Source organism: Tachypleus tridentatus, chromosome 4 (assembly GCF_004210375.1).
Source record: "Tachypleus tridentatus isolate NWPU-2018 chromosome 4, ASM421037v1, whole genome shotgun sequence".
Taxonomy (NCBI): Eukaryota; Metazoa; Arthropoda; class Merostomata; order Xiphosura; family Limulidae; genus Tachypleus; species Tachypleus tridentatus.
Window position 1 is genome coordinate 118,827,955 of NC_134828.1, and position 18,619 is coordinate 118,846,573.

At 32.6% G+C, this 18,619-nt stretch overlaps 1 protein-coding gene across 1 annotated transcript; it reads left to right on the forward strand.

Annotated features, from left to right (window-relative positions):
- The first annotated feature begins 282 nt into the window (after positions 1–282).
- On the forward strand, positions 283–6,450 carry LOC143248412 (uncharacterized). Its single transcript, XM_076496765.1, has 2 exons — positions 283–632; positions 5,680–6,450. The coding sequence occupies exons 1-2, from the start codon at positions 588–590 to the stop codon at positions 6,067–6,069; spliced, it is 435 nt and encodes a 144-aa protein (XP_076352880.1). The 5' UTR covers positions 283–587; the 3' UTR covers positions 6,070–6,450.
- The last annotated feature ends 12,169 nt before the right edge of the window (positions 6,451–18,619 follow it).

The window sequence follows — 18,619 nt, forward strand, 5'->3', positions numbered from 1 at the left end:
CGTGAATTCCCTTTTGTACACAAGCGGAAATATGACAAAACATTAAGATTTTCCTGTTATAACCAACTGGAAATTAAAAAATACACTATAAATTTTCACTTACAGCTGAGCGATGTCATGATATAAAAGACAGTTTAGTGTAGATATTATTATTTAGTTTGCCAATATTTTATGGTTGTTTTGTAATTATTATTATTATTATAAGAGATTTGAAAGGAGACGATTATTGGAAGTTGTATTTCCAGCTTGTTGAAGTCGGGAATATAGTGAGTAGACAATTTATTGACGAACATATAAGTAATATGAGAAGAGCGCGAAACAGAAAACAGACAAAGAGAATAATAATAAAAGATTTTATAGTCACAGCCAAGGAAAAGTTCCACGTGAAGTCAACAGCGGTAGAAGTGATAGGCCTAATGATTAACATATGCCTAACGTGTAATATGCTAGAGTGAGATTAACAGTACAAAAAGAGATAAGAAAAATAATTTATTCCGTCAAAGTGTGGTTCTAAAGTACCTGAATCAGCTATAGTGCAAGTTGACAAATGGAAAAGATGATATATCGAAGAAAGAAGATCAAACGATATGGTAGAACAGTATAGACAGACTGCGGTAACTCTCGTTACGATTGTAAGTGAATTATAAACAGAATACTAATACGATAGACATAGGGAAAGGTAGTTCGGTTTGCCAACTAAAATTCTAAAACAACTGAATAGAAATGTGGAAATACGATGAAACATTCTAAAATTTTACTCTTATAGCTAAGCTAACTCATTGGTCAGTACAATTTTCAGTATGACAAATATATTATATTAACAAATAATATATGTATATATGAAACTCAATTGTTTTTACTGAAATGATGAAAGTCTTCGATATCTCTCATTGTTCTATTATACATCTAATAACTATGATATTTGTGCTGATTAGGTTCCTATTGCTTGGAAACAGGAAATTGTGTTTTTTCTAACTAAAAGATTTTTTTCACGCAAAAGGAATGGCACGTCAAATTAAATTGGACAACTTTTAAGCCATTGTATAAAGAAGTTATGAAATTTAATTTTCTCAATTCAAGTTAACCATGTGAGGTAATAAAAAACTTCAACTGCTAAACTTTTATTTTTGATAAATGAACTCAAATAAACCAAGAGTGACAAGGAAAACACTTGTGCCAATTCTTATTATTTGTAGTCAATTTTCACGTTCTTTCTGAACCTAATAATAATATTTTCTTAGTTAAAACCTTGAGTTTAAAGCTTCTTTACAATGAAATTTCCTGCTATTATGCTTTTGATATTTCCTGTCTGTTAACAAACAAATTTTGAAAAGTTGGAATTCAAACTGTTGTGTTGTTTTTGTGATATCATATTTTTTTTGAAAATCAGAGTTTGGGTTTAAGAAGTTTGCTGACTGATGACTAAAATAATCAAAGGGCATGACATCAAATCACTGACCTGGAAGGATATACCGTTAGTGTTTAGCTTTTTTTTTTTTATACTAAGGAAAAAATACATCTTGATGAATCAAAGTGCAAGGAAAATAAATTAAGAATTCATTTTTCTGGTGTAAATTGTTCCTTGGCCTATTTTGAAACACATAAGGCTGAGTGCTCCAAGGACGAAGCAATAGCGAAAATGATATCTGGGAAAAAACAAACCTCGCACATCCTTCAACTGTTATCTTCCGTCGATATATAAAATGTTGTCGTGAATTTTAGTGAAGTTATGTGATATCAGTTACCTCTGGCTGTTTCTAATTTATATCACCTTCAACATATTAATTAGATCTCACGTACATGCTTGACATGATTTTTATTTCAGAGAAAAAAAATAAAGTCGTTGCTATATCTAAACGTCTGTTTCTTATAGTAAGGATAATTCGAAGCTCAATTATCTTTTTAACCGATCACTTTTAGTTTTATGACCATGCTGTATTTTAATGTTTTCGAACAAGCTAAGTTTCAGGCATGTGGGTGCCATTAAAAGGCACCCAGTATTGTGTGTCGAAAAGCAACAGGTATATTATATATCCAACTTTGACTCGCTCACTCTAAATATAGAAAACAATTGTGAAATATTTAATGATTTTTTTTTCAGAGTGTTGGCACAAAGATAATTATGCTATTTAAATGCAAAATACATGTTTGAATCCACTAGTGATAAAACGTGACGGGCTGCAGCTTAGGTTTCTCTGCTATTCCACAAATTTCTTTATGTGAAGACCTTATCTCAAGATTGAATTCACACCCATTGAAATGGCTCAGCTGTTGTTCTCCACAGTCTTTCAGACTTCTCAGTTTTCCCAGACGTAAAACATCCCCTATCCTTCAAGACAGGCCTAACCTATGAATACGTGTGGGGCTGAAGAGAAACAACAGTTTCTGAGCGCCCCTGGTTTGCCTCTTGGGTTATTCCCATAGAGGTTTACAAACCAAAACTGCTACCATGTTAAATTTGGAATTTGGATTAAATCCACTATTAGTTGCCATATTCTTAAATCTATTGTACATTTAATTACCGAAGTCCTGCTACGAACAGACTACTTAGATATTGTCCTAAAGTCCTGTTTGAAGGTATGCTACAGGCAGATAGTACCTAGAATTGTTTAAGCTGTAACAAACAAGCGTACGAATGGTAGTGCATATGCTAATGATTCAGAAATAAATACACTGGTTTATAAATATCTTTGAAATGTTTCTACTTAATAATCATGTAACAATATATTCACATCTAAACTCGTTACTTGTAGCAGCGTATTTGCACCTAAGCTACAAACCTGACTGTCGCCTGGAAGTAAGTGAACAATTGTGTCTTTCTTGTTTGTGGTATTTTGGAACTCACATTTGAGGTGAGAAAAGCAAAATCCTACAATTTATTCTTGCTAATGAAAAGTGATTGTCTAAAAATAATATTGCATTAAAACTATTTACATGTAAGTTAAGGGTCGATTATAGAAGGTTATTCATATATGCATTTTGTTTCGAGGTTGTTCACATGAATATCTTAAGGGTATTTTTATGTACTTTGTTCACTGATCCTCAAATCATGTGGTTTCTTTTGTATCATATTTATAATGCTGAGTAGTGACATGTTTGTTACAACATGTAATGTAAAGACTGTTTGTTTTTTAATTTCATGCAAAGCTACACGAGAGCTATCTGCGCTAGTCGTCCCTAATTTAGCAGTGTAAGACTATAGAGAAGGCAACTAGTGATAACCATCCACTGCCAGTTCTTGGGCTACTCTTTTATCTATGAATAGTGGGATGGACTGTAACTTTATAACGCCTCCACGGCTGAAAAAGTGAGCATGTCTGATATAACGGGATTCGAGCCCGCGACTCTCAAATAGCGAGTCGAGCGCCCTTACAACTACTCCATGTGGGATGAAAAATACTGGTTATAATACACACGCACGCATACACATACACATACCAGTGAAAGACAACTGGTTATACTATTTATACGGGATCTTCAGATTACGAGCCATCCAGGGTCCCAGCATAAAGAAGCAACAAAACAGTTACGGTTTAAACATCGAAAGGGTCAGAAAGACAACAAGCCTAAAAATGTTATAAAAATGGTTTAAATGTATGTTTCTTGTTTACACTTTTCTTAACTTGTCCATTGTGGTTTGAAAACCGAAAGAGGAATAGGAGAAAGTAATGAATGGACTGTGTGTGTGTGTGTTTGTATAACAAAGTGACAGCTGGTTATCTGCTGAGTCCACCAAGGTAAATCGAACCCCTAATTTTAGCGTTGTAAATCCGTAGACTTACCGTTGTACCAGTGGGGGACAACAATAGACTGCGTACTAAAACAGTGACACAATAGACTGCGTACTAAAACAGTGACACAATGAACTGCGTACTAAAACATTGACACAATGGACTGCATATTAAAACAGTTTGGGATCTGTAATGTTTTTCACGTATTGTCTAACAGAATTATTCAACTTAACCGTTTAACATGTTAACTAATATTTACTTAAATAACTTCGTTTATGTTTAAAAGAGAAAAAAAAACCCAACTAAAGTTACTGTAATATAAAAGTGCTATTTAATATTTGTATTATAGAGAACTTCTCAGAGTTATTACAAAGAACGTTATACACATCTGTCTTTGATACTGGAAACAGAGCAGTGTTGCATAGCAGAATTAGACAGTACATATTTTTTGGAATAAACAAGCACAACAAATTACGATGTGAAGGCCTTCCTGAAAGTTATGTTTTTATCGAACTGATCTCTACATTATAAAGAATTTCTTTTAAAAATCACTAAAATAATGAGCAACCTGCGATGGCCAGAACCACCAGTTTTTCTTTTTAGTAACACAACAACCTATGATGACCAGCCTCACCTATGATGACCAGCCTCAGTCTTTTTAAAAAGATAACAAATCTGCTGTTCGTGAAAATTTCGATCATTAAATAAGCTTGTTTGTTCATCTTAGTGTAAATCCACATTGGGCTATGTGTTATGTTCACCTACAGGAATCGAACCCAGGATTTTAGCGTTATAACTTCATTAAATTCATAGAGACTATCTAAAAATGATAATTTTCAGCAGTTAATTATTTTAATTTACATAAGAAAGTTAAGAAAATAAGTCTAAATATTACTTGTGAAAAGGTAGGTGAAGTGTTTATTGTGAAAATTAGTTTCATTGAAAACATATTTACTAAACGTAATCATCTCTTTCCTTTCTCAAACACTATTACCAGACATCTCTTCTTTAATTGGTTAATAATGAATTACTCTGACATCACAATTCCAACTAATCATATTTCTCCTTTCTCAAACACTATTACCAGACATCTCTTCTTCAGATTCCTTCTCCAGGTAGGCTGAAATGACAGATGTGTCTGAATAGCCTCTTAAATAAACGATTATATTAAAGCTTCTCCTACAATTGTTTGCTTTTGGTTAATCACAAAACTACACAATAGGTTATCTACTTTTTATTCATTACGGATATCGAACCAAATTCTCTAATGTTGTGGAATACAAACTTTGCTTTTGTGACCTGGGTAATGAAATTTTCAAATTTACTCATTTTCCAGAACATTCCAGGTAGATTCAGTGTTGAGTAGCTGATACAGAATTTTCAAGAACCTTTTAGAATTTTCTAGAACTTTCCTTAGTAATATTATATATATATGTATACAGGGGCTCACCACTCCCCATTCAGTCTAGTTCTAGCTGCCTAAGTGAACACATAGACCTCCGATTTTATCAGAGATGGCATCAAGAAGCTGCAAGCATTCTCCAAACGCATTTTGCTATGTATGAAGACAATTTATTAAGATAATAATGAAAATGTACTCTGTGACAGCATCTGCTAAAATGTGTGAAGTCTACAAGACATATTTCGGCATGCCTGTCAGGGATCAAGACAAACCCTGAGCACCTCATTTTACCTGCGAGCATTGCAAAAAACACACAAAAAAACAAACTTCTAGAAGGTAAGGAGGACAATTTTTGTTTGCTTGAATAGTAAGATTTTATATTATACAAATTTTAGACCTTTTAAAATTTAAATATCTTTTAATTTTTTAAATTTCCAATACTGTAGAAAAATATCACAAAATATTTTGCATGAACCTCTTATTCATTAGTCGTGGGTGAAATAAATTTATTCTTCATAATAACAATTTAAGTTTGCTACTTTGCAGGATGGTACAGAGGGTAAAAGAGCCATGAAGTTCGCTATTCCAAGAATTTGGCGTGAACCCACTGACCACTCAAGCAATTGTTACTTCTGCATGGTGGACCCTTCCAAACGTCGGACTGACAAGAATGCATCTGCTATCGTGTATCCGGACCTTCCATCATCCATCGTCCCAGAGCCACACTACCCTGAGCTCCCTGTACCCACTCCGCCAGAGAGAAAGCAGCCATCTTCAGAAGAGAGCAGCAAATCAGAAAAGAAGGTTGACACAGAAGATCCAGATTACAATTTCAAACGTGCAGCTGGTGAGAGAAACCCATACTACCCCAACCAAAGAAACCTCAATGACTTCATCAGATATCTTGGTCTAACAAAGTCTAATTCCAAGGTTTGACATCTAGGCTCAAGGAGTGAGATTTGTTAGATGAAAGTGTGAAAGTCGCAAATCAGAGGAAGAGTCACCAACATTTTTCAAGATATTCTGGACTTTGAACGCCGCTACCAAGGAGCGTATAACGAAAACATGATGGGAGACTATATTTGTATATATTGCATTTCTGTATAACTTTAGCATAAATACATGTAAATCTTGATTCATATGTTGTTTTATTCAGATCTTATGTAAATGAGAATGTGAAAATTTGCCTTTTTTTTACATAGAAAATAGATTAATTTCTAAATTTCATTACCTAAATCACTAAAGCAAAGCTTGAAGGGAATAATGGCCATTTTCTGTACTTTTATAACATAAGCAATTAAGAAATACCACATACTATCCAGGAACAAAATTTGTGTTACGTGGAGTAATTTGAGTTTTCTACGAATTTGTGTGTATTCGGTTAAAGCACTCAGCTTGTATCCATTACAATCTATTATTTTCCAAGTTACTCGATTTTGACAATCGAAAAAAAAAGTTATTTTAGTAGAACTAGTAAGTTATTCATGAAAAGTATCATAATAAACAAAAACTATTCAACAACATATACTGCAAGTGTTAAAAACCTGATTTATTTGCTTTTGTTTGTCAGTCCAACCCCTTCAGGACAACCATCGTATTAATTAAAGATACGCCCATTTATAGAATTTGTTTTTCACAAATATAACTGCAAGAACACTAAATGGCATTAGAAAAGTAAAAGGAAAGCAATCGATCTTCGAACGACTAACAGATAAATGTTTTTCTATTCAACTCGACATTTTGGTTCACACCCTTTTCAAAGGTTTATGAACGTCATATGTTGTATGCCGTCTTCGTTGTAATTTATTTCTATCTTTCAGTTAGCACTGAAAACTTTTAGAAGTATAGAAACCGATCTGATACGAATCTTAGAATACTGGTTAAACAGGAACTTAAGCTAATATGAATTAAACCTCAGTTTAACTCAGGAATATAACTTTCAATGTAGTACACTGTACAGGGACACAACGAACACTAGGTTTCGGGGGGAAGTCTTTCTAAAACACTATCAAACAAAAATGTTGGCTTTTTCTCCTACACGAAGAACTTAAGTTAATTTAAGTGAAAGTAAAGTGTGTATTAAAAACAAAATAAGAAGATATTTTAGTGTTTTTATATTATTGAGCTGGACATTTGACTCCAGTTGTACTGTTGATGTAAACAGTAGTATCATCGCAGTTGAATGTGAGTGTTTAAGTTACGGTTTTAAGATCACTAAAAAGATTTACTCATTTCAAACAAATGTTAGAATTTGGTCAGTTTATATGGAATATAGAAATGTAATTATGTAGCAATGTGTATATTTTGTGCTAGTTCTAAACTTGTGAGGTAATGATAAAAAGTTGGCTGTTGACAAACGGGCGTTTATTTGCGAGTTGATTATGAGGCAAAAGCTGTTGACAATTGTGTGAGGTACACACAAATTGTTTGTTTTTTGAATTTTGCGTACAGCTACACTAGAGCTATCTGTGCTAGCCGTCCCTAATTTAGCAGTGTAAGACTAGACGGAAGGCAACTAGTTATCACCATCCACCGTCAACTCTTGGGCTACTCTTACCAACAAATAGTGGGATTGAATAAGGGACTTTTTAACGTCCCTACGGCTGGAAGGGCGAGCATGTTTGATGTGACTAGAATTCGAACCCGCGACCCTAAGATTACAAGTCGAGTGTCTTTACCACCTGGCCATGCCGAGCCAATAATAATAATACACGTCTAGTACATTAAAATATTCTTCACAGCTGATCATAAAGAGTCAGCGTTAAGCCACTAAAATATGGACATCGAAAAGGAAAACAAACGGAACAATAGATATGAAGTAAAGAGCTCCTACTACACAAGAAAGATGAGATTCATATAAAAAACAACTCGTTGATTTGGAATATCACAAACAGTCATTGTACTAAAAGCAAATTGTTGATTTGGAATATCACAAATAGTCACTGGACTACTAAAACCAACCCATAGCTTTGGAATATCACAAACAGTCACTAGACTAGTAAAAACAAACTCTATTTGGAATATCACTAATAGTCACTGGACTACTAAAAACAAACTGTTGATTTGGAATATCACAAACAGTCATTGGACTACTAAAAACTAACTGTCGATTTGGAATATCACAAACAGTCACTGGACTACTAAAACTAACTATTTGGAATATCACAAACAGTCACTGGACTACTAAAAACAAACTGTCGATTTGGAATATCACAAACAGTCACTGGACTACTGAAAACAAACTGTCGATTTGGAATATCACAAACAGTCACTGGACTACTAAAAACAAACTGTCGATTTGGAATATCACAAACAGTCACTGGACTACTAAAAACTAACTGTCGATTTGGAATATCACAAACAGTCACTGGACTACTAAAACTAACTCTATTTGGAATATCACAAACAGTCACTGGACTACTAAAAACAAACTGTCGATTTGGAATATCACAAATAGTCACTGGACTAGTAAAAACAAACTGCAGTAATTATCAGTAATGTTTTATCTATCAGTCAAGTGACGTATGTGTTCATCATAATGTATAATTACCAGAAATAATAAAGTAAGGTGTTTGTTTATTATAACATGTAATTATAACTAACCCTTCATTAGTCAAGTAACGTGTGCAGTTATTATACGTAATTATTAGTACAGTTTTATTAATCAGTTAACGTGTGCAGTTATTATAGCTTGTTATTATTAATAATGTTTCATTAGTTACTTAACGTGTGTACTTTTTATATCATGTAATTACCATTAATAATCAGTGATGATGAGAAAACCCACTTGTAGAGAAAGGTATGTATGTAAAAACGGCTCGTTTGGGTTAAGAAAAATGTTAATGCAGAGGAGCGAACAACGTTTCGACATTCTTCGGCGAACCAGACGATGACGGTGGTCGTTTTAAACAGTATATATTGTAAAAAGTGTAAGTTACCGAAGGTAGAAAAAGGCCATAAGCGTTCACCACTTCACTTTGTTAGTCAACTCTTCGTGTAGCAGACAACAGTTTTATACGAAATAAACTGAAACAAGGAATGAGTTGGTTTACAGAAAGTACTTTTGGATTAAGATACATGTTAAGTATGTTAGTAATTTGAATTGTAAGGTTATCATTGTTATTGTGTAATGTTATTTTTCATGTAAACTGGCAGAAAAGGTTGTTAAAACAGACTCAAAGCGATGTAGATGTGCTTTCTATAACTATATTCTGGTCGACCATGACTCTTAAAGGGACATGTAAACTGGCAGAAAAGGTTGTTAAAACAGACTCAAAGTGATGTAGATGTGCTTTCTATAACTATATTCTGGTCGACCATGACTCTTGAAGGGACATGCAAACTGGTAGAAAAGGTTGTTAAAACAGACTCAAAGTGATGTAGATGTGCTTTCTATAAGTATATTCTGGTCGACTATGACTCTTGAAGGGACATGCAAACTGGTAGAAAAGGTTGTTAAAACAGACTCAAAGCGATGTAGATGTGCTTTCTATAACTATATTCTGGTCGACCATGACTCTTGAAGGGACATGCAAACTGGTAGAAAAGGTTGTTAAAACAGACTCAAAGCGATGTAGATGTGCTTTCTATAACTATATTCTGGTCGACCATGACTCTTGAAGGGACATGCAAACTGGTAGAAAAGGTTGTTAAAACAGACTCAAAGCGATGTAGATGTGCTTTCTATAACTATATTCTGGTCGACTATGACTCTTGAAGGGACATGCAAACTGGTAGAAAAGGTTGTTAAAACAGACTCAAAGCGATGTAGATGTGCTTTCTATAACTATATTCTGGTCGACCATGACTCTTGAAGGGACATGCAAACTGGTAGAAAAGGTTGTTAAAACAGACTCAAAGCGATGTAGATGTGCTTTCTATAACTATATCCTGGTCGACCATGACTCTTGAAGGGACATGCAAACTGGTAGAAAAGGTTGTTAAAACAGACTCAAAGTGATGTAGATGTGCTTTCTATAACTATATTCTGGTCGACCATGACTCTTGAAGGGACATGCAAACTGGCAGAAAAGGTTGTTAAAACATACTCAAAGCGATGTAGATGTGCTTTCTATAACTATATTCTGGTCGACCATGACTCTTGAAGGGACATGCAAACTGGTAGAAAAGGTTGTTAAAACAGACTCAAAGCGATGTAGATGTGCTTTCTATAACCATATTCTGGAGACCATGACTCTTGAAGGGACATGTAAACTGGTAGAAAAGGTTGTTAAAACAGACTCAAAGCGATGTAGATGTGCTTTCTATAACTATATTCTGGTCGACTATGACTCTTGAAGGGACATGCAAACTGGTAGAAAAGGTTGTTAAAACAGACTCAAAGTGATGTAGATGTGCTTTCTATAACTATATTCTGGTCGACTATGACTCTTGAAGGGACATGCAAACTGGTAGAAAAGGTTGTTAAAACAGACTCAAAGCGATGTAGATGTGCTTTCTATAACTATATTCTGGTCGACCATGACTCTTGAAGGGACATGTAAACTGGTAGAAAAGGTTGTTAAAACAGACTCAAAGCGATGTAGATGTGCTTTCTATAACTATATTCTGGTCGACCATGACTCTTGAAGGGACATGTAAACTGGTAGAAAAGGTTGTTAAAACAGACTCAAAGCGATGTAGATGTGCTTTCTATAACTATATTCTGGTCGACCATGACTCTTGAAGGGACATATAAACGTCAAGGTTGAAAAGTTAGTTTTTAAAGCCGAAAGAAAAAGAAAGAGGGCGTTGTTTGTCCTCCACCGGACGAGAAGTTTCGAGACAAAAAATCGTAAACATTAAAAGACATATAAATATATATACTTTAAGATGTATAGAATAGTAATATAAAATCAAAAGAAAATACAGCGTGGTAAACATCAAATACAAACTCTGACGAACGAATTTTTCTTTAAACAATTATCTCTGGGGTGCAGGATATAATGTAAATATAATGAGTACCTTAAGTTTTGGAGGTGACTTTAGAATAGGACCCACATTGCGGTGGGGATACACCGTCTATCAGTCGTAACCTCGGTCGCCAGTCTCTCATGAAGAAATTAATAAATAATAACAATATGATTAAATAAACAAAATAAATAGAAATTAGTAGAGCGAATGTGGGTAATTAAACCCACAACGTTCCACATCAATATCACCCTTTACTGCCTGCAGACAGTTGTGGGAAGATGATTGTTCTCCCAGGTAGAGAAGACCTGGGGTGCTAGTTAGATAAGCTTACCTCCTGAAGTTGGCATTCCAACCTCTATTATGATGGTAAGGCATCAACAGCCCAGTAAACTAGTATAGAGGATTCCAACCAATTATTTAAGGTAGTTTGAATAATTCCTAACTACCACCCACAAAGTTCACTGTAACTATTAGTTTCCAGAATCCAAACAAGCCTTTATATGCGATAAGGTGTTCATCCGTATAAAATAGTGCCACATTATTCAAATAACCTTATTAATAACTAAAAATACGTATCAGAAACTTTCAGTAAAATTTCCGTAGTTTTTCTTCATTGTATTTATTTAAAACGTTCTTATATTTATTACAGAATATTTTAATGATTTTATTTAGAATTTATTTGTTAAATCTATTAAATATTAATTTTTGCATCAATATTTCAACATTAGTAATACAATATTTTACCAAATCTGAATAATCGTGAAGGTATATAGAAGAATGTGATACATTAGTATTATTCGAGGGTAAATCATATATTTTAAAAAAATATATATATTAAAAATATTTAGATCGATATTATTATTAATTATTTTAATTTATGTTTAAATAATGTGCCTATATATTAGAAATTGAAGTATTTCTAATTTCTAATTCTACCATAAATAATGTTTATTACACTATTTATTTCAGTATTATTTGTACTAATTAAATCATAATATGTTTGTAAATTAAAGTAAATATGTATAGGTTTATGTTATTTTGAATAAATATATTTTAATAAAAATAAAACAGTTGCAATACAAGTAGAATAATTAACTACCATTAGAATTTTTATTACTTGTTTAAATACCTGGTTATTGAAAAATATATAATTAGTATAAATACAGAATCTTAACTATCTTTTATGTTTTTGAGTTGAAGTTTCTTCCATCCAGCACTATTAAAGGATAAAAGAACTGTTCTATTAATAATTTCATAACAAAAATAAAATCTCTTAGTTGAATTGTGGTGTATAGTGTGGCAAAACCAAATGCTTTAATATTCTTTAAATATTCAGAGTTTCTTAGATATTCAAAAACGGGTTGTTTATTTTTTATCATCCAAAATGTGTTTCTTATTATTGTAACTTATATATTAAATTTTATTAAATAAAGTATTAAGTAATTTATTTAATAAAATGGCTGGTTGTTTAATAATTTTTCTTATTAAACGAGAAATAAAGCTAAATTTAATTAGAGATTTATGGAGTTTAGGAATACCATACAGAAAATGTAAATTAAATCTACAAAGAATTTGGTTTAGAATAAAGTTTTTTGGTAGGCTTTAATGAATTTATTAATTAATGTATCTTTAGATTGTTTAATAAGTTTAAATCTTTGTGTTATATTAAATAATGCATAAAACGTTTACAAATGAAAGAAAATTGCAGTTAGCTTTATCAATGGGAGCGATAACATATTTTTTTGTAATTTTTTAATCTTATCTTTATTAGATGAAACGATATATCTATATAGTATTTCTTTAATTCTATAGTGGATAATTTAATATTTTAATTTCTTTTTAAGTACATAAAACTTCCATTCCAAAAACCTTCCAGAAGAATAAGATGAAGTATAGTATAAAAAGTATTAATAAATAAAGTATTTTCACACTAACAAGGTAAGTTATTAACTTCATCTACATTTAATTTATGAAAAACTTTTTATTATTGTATAATAGTGAACCAAGTGGAACATGTATTTACAATTAGTGGTAGGCTTTAAGTTTTTACAAGGAAAAATATCATTTCTTTATAGACTGATGAATATTTATAGAAGTCTGGAAGTCATTGAATACTTTACGTTTAAAATTAATTTCCATATATGAAGGTTTAATTGCAGTTTTTCTCTTTCAAAACTTGATAAATCATTAACTTTAATCCATATTTTATTATTTAAATACTACATTATTTGTTTTACAGAATGCATTTGTATAAGGAAAAGAATGAAATGTACTGAGAGCAGGACAAGTGAGACAGCTTTTGTTATCACATTTTATAACATTAACAGCAGTATAGTAATGTCCCAAGCTCTTCTGTTATAACTTCACAGGCATTCAGATTTTGAAAATAATGTAATAGATTACAATATCTTATTATTAATGTTGAAATATTGATAGAAAATTAATAATTAATGGCTTTAATAAAGAAAATCTAAATACAATTATTAAAATATTTTATTATAAATATAAAGAATTAAATATTAAGGAAATTTTACTGAAGGTTTCCGACAAATATTTTGGTTGTTAATAAGATTATTTGAATAACTTGGCACTACTATTATATGGATGAACACTTTGTCACACATAAAGGCTTCTTTAGAGTTTGAATATCAGTAGTTACAGCCAACTTAACTGGTAATGGTTGAGAGTTATACAAGTTAGTTTAGATAACTGGTTGAGAACCACAATACTGGGCTACTAATTACCACCATAATGTGGAATGGAATGCCAACTTCAGGAGGTGCATTTATCTTACCTCCAAGCGGTAGTACTTTATTATTAGTAACTTCTTTTTCATTACTGTGAAGAGCAGTTATCTTCCCAAAACAGGCAGTGATGGACGAAACAGACTTGAACACTCATATGTTGCTCTACTAATTTCTATTTCTGTCGATCATTTTCTTCATATTTTTTTATGTATTTCTTTATGTGAGACCTACCAATGGAGATTAAAATTGATAGACGGTGTATCCCCAATGCAATATGGGTCCTACTTCCTGCAGTCACCTTCAAAATCTAGTGTACATTTTTGATACATCTACAATAACTTGATTGATTTTGTGCTCTCCTTGTGATCCCTCTATACCTCTGCAATGACTTGATTTATTTTGTGCTCTCCTTGTGATCCCTCTATACATCTACAATAACTTTATTTATTTTGTGCTCTCCGTCTGTAGACTCGACACTCTAGGTTTGATATAACAAACTTATTAGATTTCATTCTGCTCATAACGGAACAAGTTACCAAACTATACCACAGAAGACACCTGTGATTGTATTAGAGTGCTTCATTAAAATGAATGAAATATCTTCTAAACATTCACCTCCACATACTTACCAAGTTATAGATTGGACTAACTTCTGAAGAAGTCTTGATGAAACAATACTTGAAGATGAAGGCTAGGAGGTTTTTACAATGATTTTAGTAAATATTTTCTTTTATAATATAACAATGAAACTTCTGAAAGACACATGATGTCAGAAGAACACATAGGTTTAAGAAATCTTCAAACAGAGTAATGATAACCCTAAAACTCGAACACTTTCGAAAGGTGCACATTTTTCTTCAAAAGACAGGACCACCTTTTAAAAGCTCTCGGGTTTTCATCACTTCTGAAAGGCATGACTGAAACATCTTTGTCAAATAAAATAAAGCTGTGAAGTGTCTACTTTAGTTTTTATCACTTCTGAAAGGCACGACTGAAATATCTTTGTCAAATAAAATAAAGCTGTGAAGTGTCTACTTTAGTATTTATCACTTCTGAAAGGCATGACTGAAACATCTTTGTCAAATACAATAAAACTGTGAAGTGTCTACTTTAGTTTTTATCACTTCTGAAAGGCACGACTGAAATATCTTTGTCAAATAAAATAAAGCTGTGAAGTGTCTACTTTAGTTCTCATCACTTCTGAAAGGCATGACTGAAACATCTTTGTCAAATAAAATAAAGCTGTGAAGTGTCTACTTTAGTATTTATCACTTCTGAAAGGCATGACTGAAACATCTTTGTCAAATACAATAAAACTGTGAAGTGTCTACTTTAGTTTTCATCACTTCTGAAAGGCATGACTGAAACATCTTTGTCAAATAAAATAAAGCTGTGAAGTGTCTGCTTTAGTTTTTATCACTTCTGAAAGGCATGACTGAAACATCTTTGTCAAATAAAATAAAGCTGTGAAGTGTCTGCTTTAGTTTTCATCACTTCTGAAAGGCATGACTGAAACATCTTTGTCAAATAAAATAAAGCTGTAAAGTGTCTGCTTTAGTTTTTATCACTTCTCTAAGGCATGACTGAAACATCTTTGTCAAATAAAATAAAGCTGTGAAGTGTCTACTTTAGTTTTTATCCATTCTTCCTCAATCTTTTCAGGCGTTTCATGGCTATAGGACCAACTGTAAGGCTTAAGATTTAGTCTTGCTGGTCTACAGTTTAAAATGCTAATAATTTTTGTTATGTGCTGCTGACCTTGGAAACAGCAAGGACAAAATACTGAACTCAGTATAGAGTAACACTTGAAAGATAAGAAAAAGTTGAATAGTAACCTGTCAATCCTGTCCTTGATGGTAAAAGATAAAACAACTACATTTGTATGTTAGATTTTTGTTGTTTTTGTGTGTTCTTTTTTCTTAAGTTATATTACAATATCCAATCTAATATTCGATATAATCATGAGATTTTACTTCATTTTTTGTTATATTTTGGTGATATCTGCTCTTCACCTTGAAGTGTTAGCATGGTTAAAATATCGTTTTTCATGGATATACGTTTTTCCTGTTAGTGTTTTTCTCTTTCTATTATTAAAATAATTGTAGAATCACGAACAGAACAATTACTCATGTCAAAATTGTGTTTTTATAAGTTTTGTTAACACTTATAATGCATGTTTCATGATTAGCTCTAAGGTATTGCACTACGTGTGAATTTCATAAATCTTAAGACAAATGCTTATATAAATAAACTCTCTATATTAATAATAAAAATGATGTCACGTTTCCAGAGAAATAAAGTATTTAAGATCCACCTTTAGAGCGTTTAGGTCTTCTACCGTATATTCAACAGAATCAGAAAAGGAAAAACAGACAACTTTATTCTAGAATTAGTTGGATTATAAAACTAGCTGTAACTAATAAGTTGAGACACAATTTTTCTCAACATGTAAATTAAATTGATATATATAAAATATTTTTACATTCACTTTTAATTTCTAGTATTTTGATGAATAATTATATAATTTAATTATATTTAATTTATATATTTTATAGTTTAAAACTAATTAACAAAAGATGGCACAGAGTACAAAATTGCTACTCTAGTAAATACATCGGTTTAGGTGTTAGTTCAAAACCTTACATCAAGACTACCTATTATTTTAGTTATTTATTTATATTTAAATATTTAATAAACGTGAACATTACTACGTAATAAGGGTTATCAGGGCCGCAGAATATAATTGTCTAGGTTTTTATTGTTTTATGTGAATGTGCTGAATCAGGACTTTACATTATGATTTAACAATCCTACGAAAAAAATATTTACATCCACTAAAGTGATTTTGGGGCCTATCAGGCCCCATATATTTTTCCAATAGAAACACAGTGATTTAGCAACATTCATTACAAACAACTTTAGAATGGCTCTGACAAACATTTTTTTTTACAATTTGAGCAAACAATTTTCGACTGTCTATCTTTTGATCTGCCGCACAAATGGCATCGTCCTCTTTTTGCCCTCTTTGCAGGCGGTTCACATGAGGTTGTTTTGTTATTATCTTTGCAGTAAATTTCTTTGATTTCAAGCACCAATTGCCGTATAAATTCTCTTCTGGCTCTTGATTTATGTTGACGAAGAAATTCTGGATGTTTTGTCGAGTATAGAACGAAAGCATTGTACGCAGCAAGATCTAGAATGTTATAAAATATGCAGACTGACCAGCGCTTTGATCGCCTCTTTGTTGTATAATATCTCATCAGGTGATCGAGAGTGTCGACACCTGCCTTCGTTGCATTGTAAAGATTGACGATTTCGGGCTTTCCATTCTCTTCTACTTCACCAGACTGATGCTGAGAACTCAGTAGTAGCACATATTTTCCTGGTTTGTCTGAGTGCCTGAGAAGAGTGATGTCGTCATGGTAGAAAAACTTTGGTGATAACTCTCTAGATTTTGCATTTATTTCAGGAGGCAGGAAGGTTCTTGATTTCCGTATGGTTTCAACAAGTCCTGTTCTTTTTGTTCGTAGGTACTTGGCAAGTGTCATTGTTGTGAAGAAATTATCTGTCGTTATTGTCCTTCCTTTTCCAAGAAATGGCTTACTCAGTTCTCTGACTATTCTTTCTCCTTGATATGTTTCTGTCGTATTTCCAACCTTTCCAGTATAAATTTGAGCGTTGAGGAGGTAACTTGTCTTTGCATCTGTTAAGCACCAAATCTTTATTCCGTATTTGCCTGGCTTTGTCGGAATGTATGTTCTGAAGCCAACTCTTCCTTTGAAGTTACATAGTTGTTCATCCACTGTTAGGTATTCGCTTGGGTTGTAACTGTTTTTGCAATTTTCAATGAAAAAATTCCAGGCACCAGAGATGGCGGCATCTTTGATTTCTCTATTTCTTTGAGAGTGGATGTCAAATCTGATTTTTGAGCACATTTTTTTGAATTTGTTTTGTGTAATCAGTTTTCGCAAAAATGGCAAACCGAATTCGGTTGAAAACATTTCGTCTATCGATGCATTTTTGGATTTGCTTATTCCAAGGAAAAGATTAGCTGCGATCCATTTCCAGAGGTCTTCTTCAAAAATTGGTTCTTTCTTGACGGTGTTTGTGAGTGAATGATCTGTTCCATCATATTATCAGAAATGAAAATTTTGAATGTTTTGAATGGTGTAGAGACTCTTGGAGCAGCTTGCCTTGTAATGCCTGGGTTCCCATTGAATATATTGAGAGCTGCGGTTCTCCTGTTGATCCTTGAAGGTGTTGTTGAATAACTAAAATTCTTATCTTTGGACAAAAGTTCGTTCACAGGCATCGTGGTAAGATCTTCTTGATTACTTTCTTCACTTTCAGAAGGGTACGGCGCGATTTGTTCATCATTTTCGGCTTCAGAAGTATCATCATCACAACTTTCAGAGTAGTCTTCGACATTATCATGTTCACTTTCATCGTCGGATGGTTTTGTCAGTAAATGTACAGCTTCATCAAGAGATAACATTTTTGACACGGTTTGAAGATTTTAGCTCCTATATATATAGGATTTGTGGATTCTTCTAGAATATTCTAGAAGCTTCAAGAATATTCTAGATTATTCTAAATACTTCTGTAAAGTTTCTAGAATGTTCTAGAACAGGCGTGGGCAAACTAGGCAATAATCAGGACCGTCTAAAATTATTGTTGGAGTAGAGTTATTATTCTAAATATCCATCTTTTGAAAAGAAGTTGTAAAATTAATATATTTTTACTATAATTTGCTTTTTTCGGTTGCCCAGACCTGTTCTAGAATTATTCAGGAAATAAATAAAGTAATTTTTATGTTTTTTGATCTG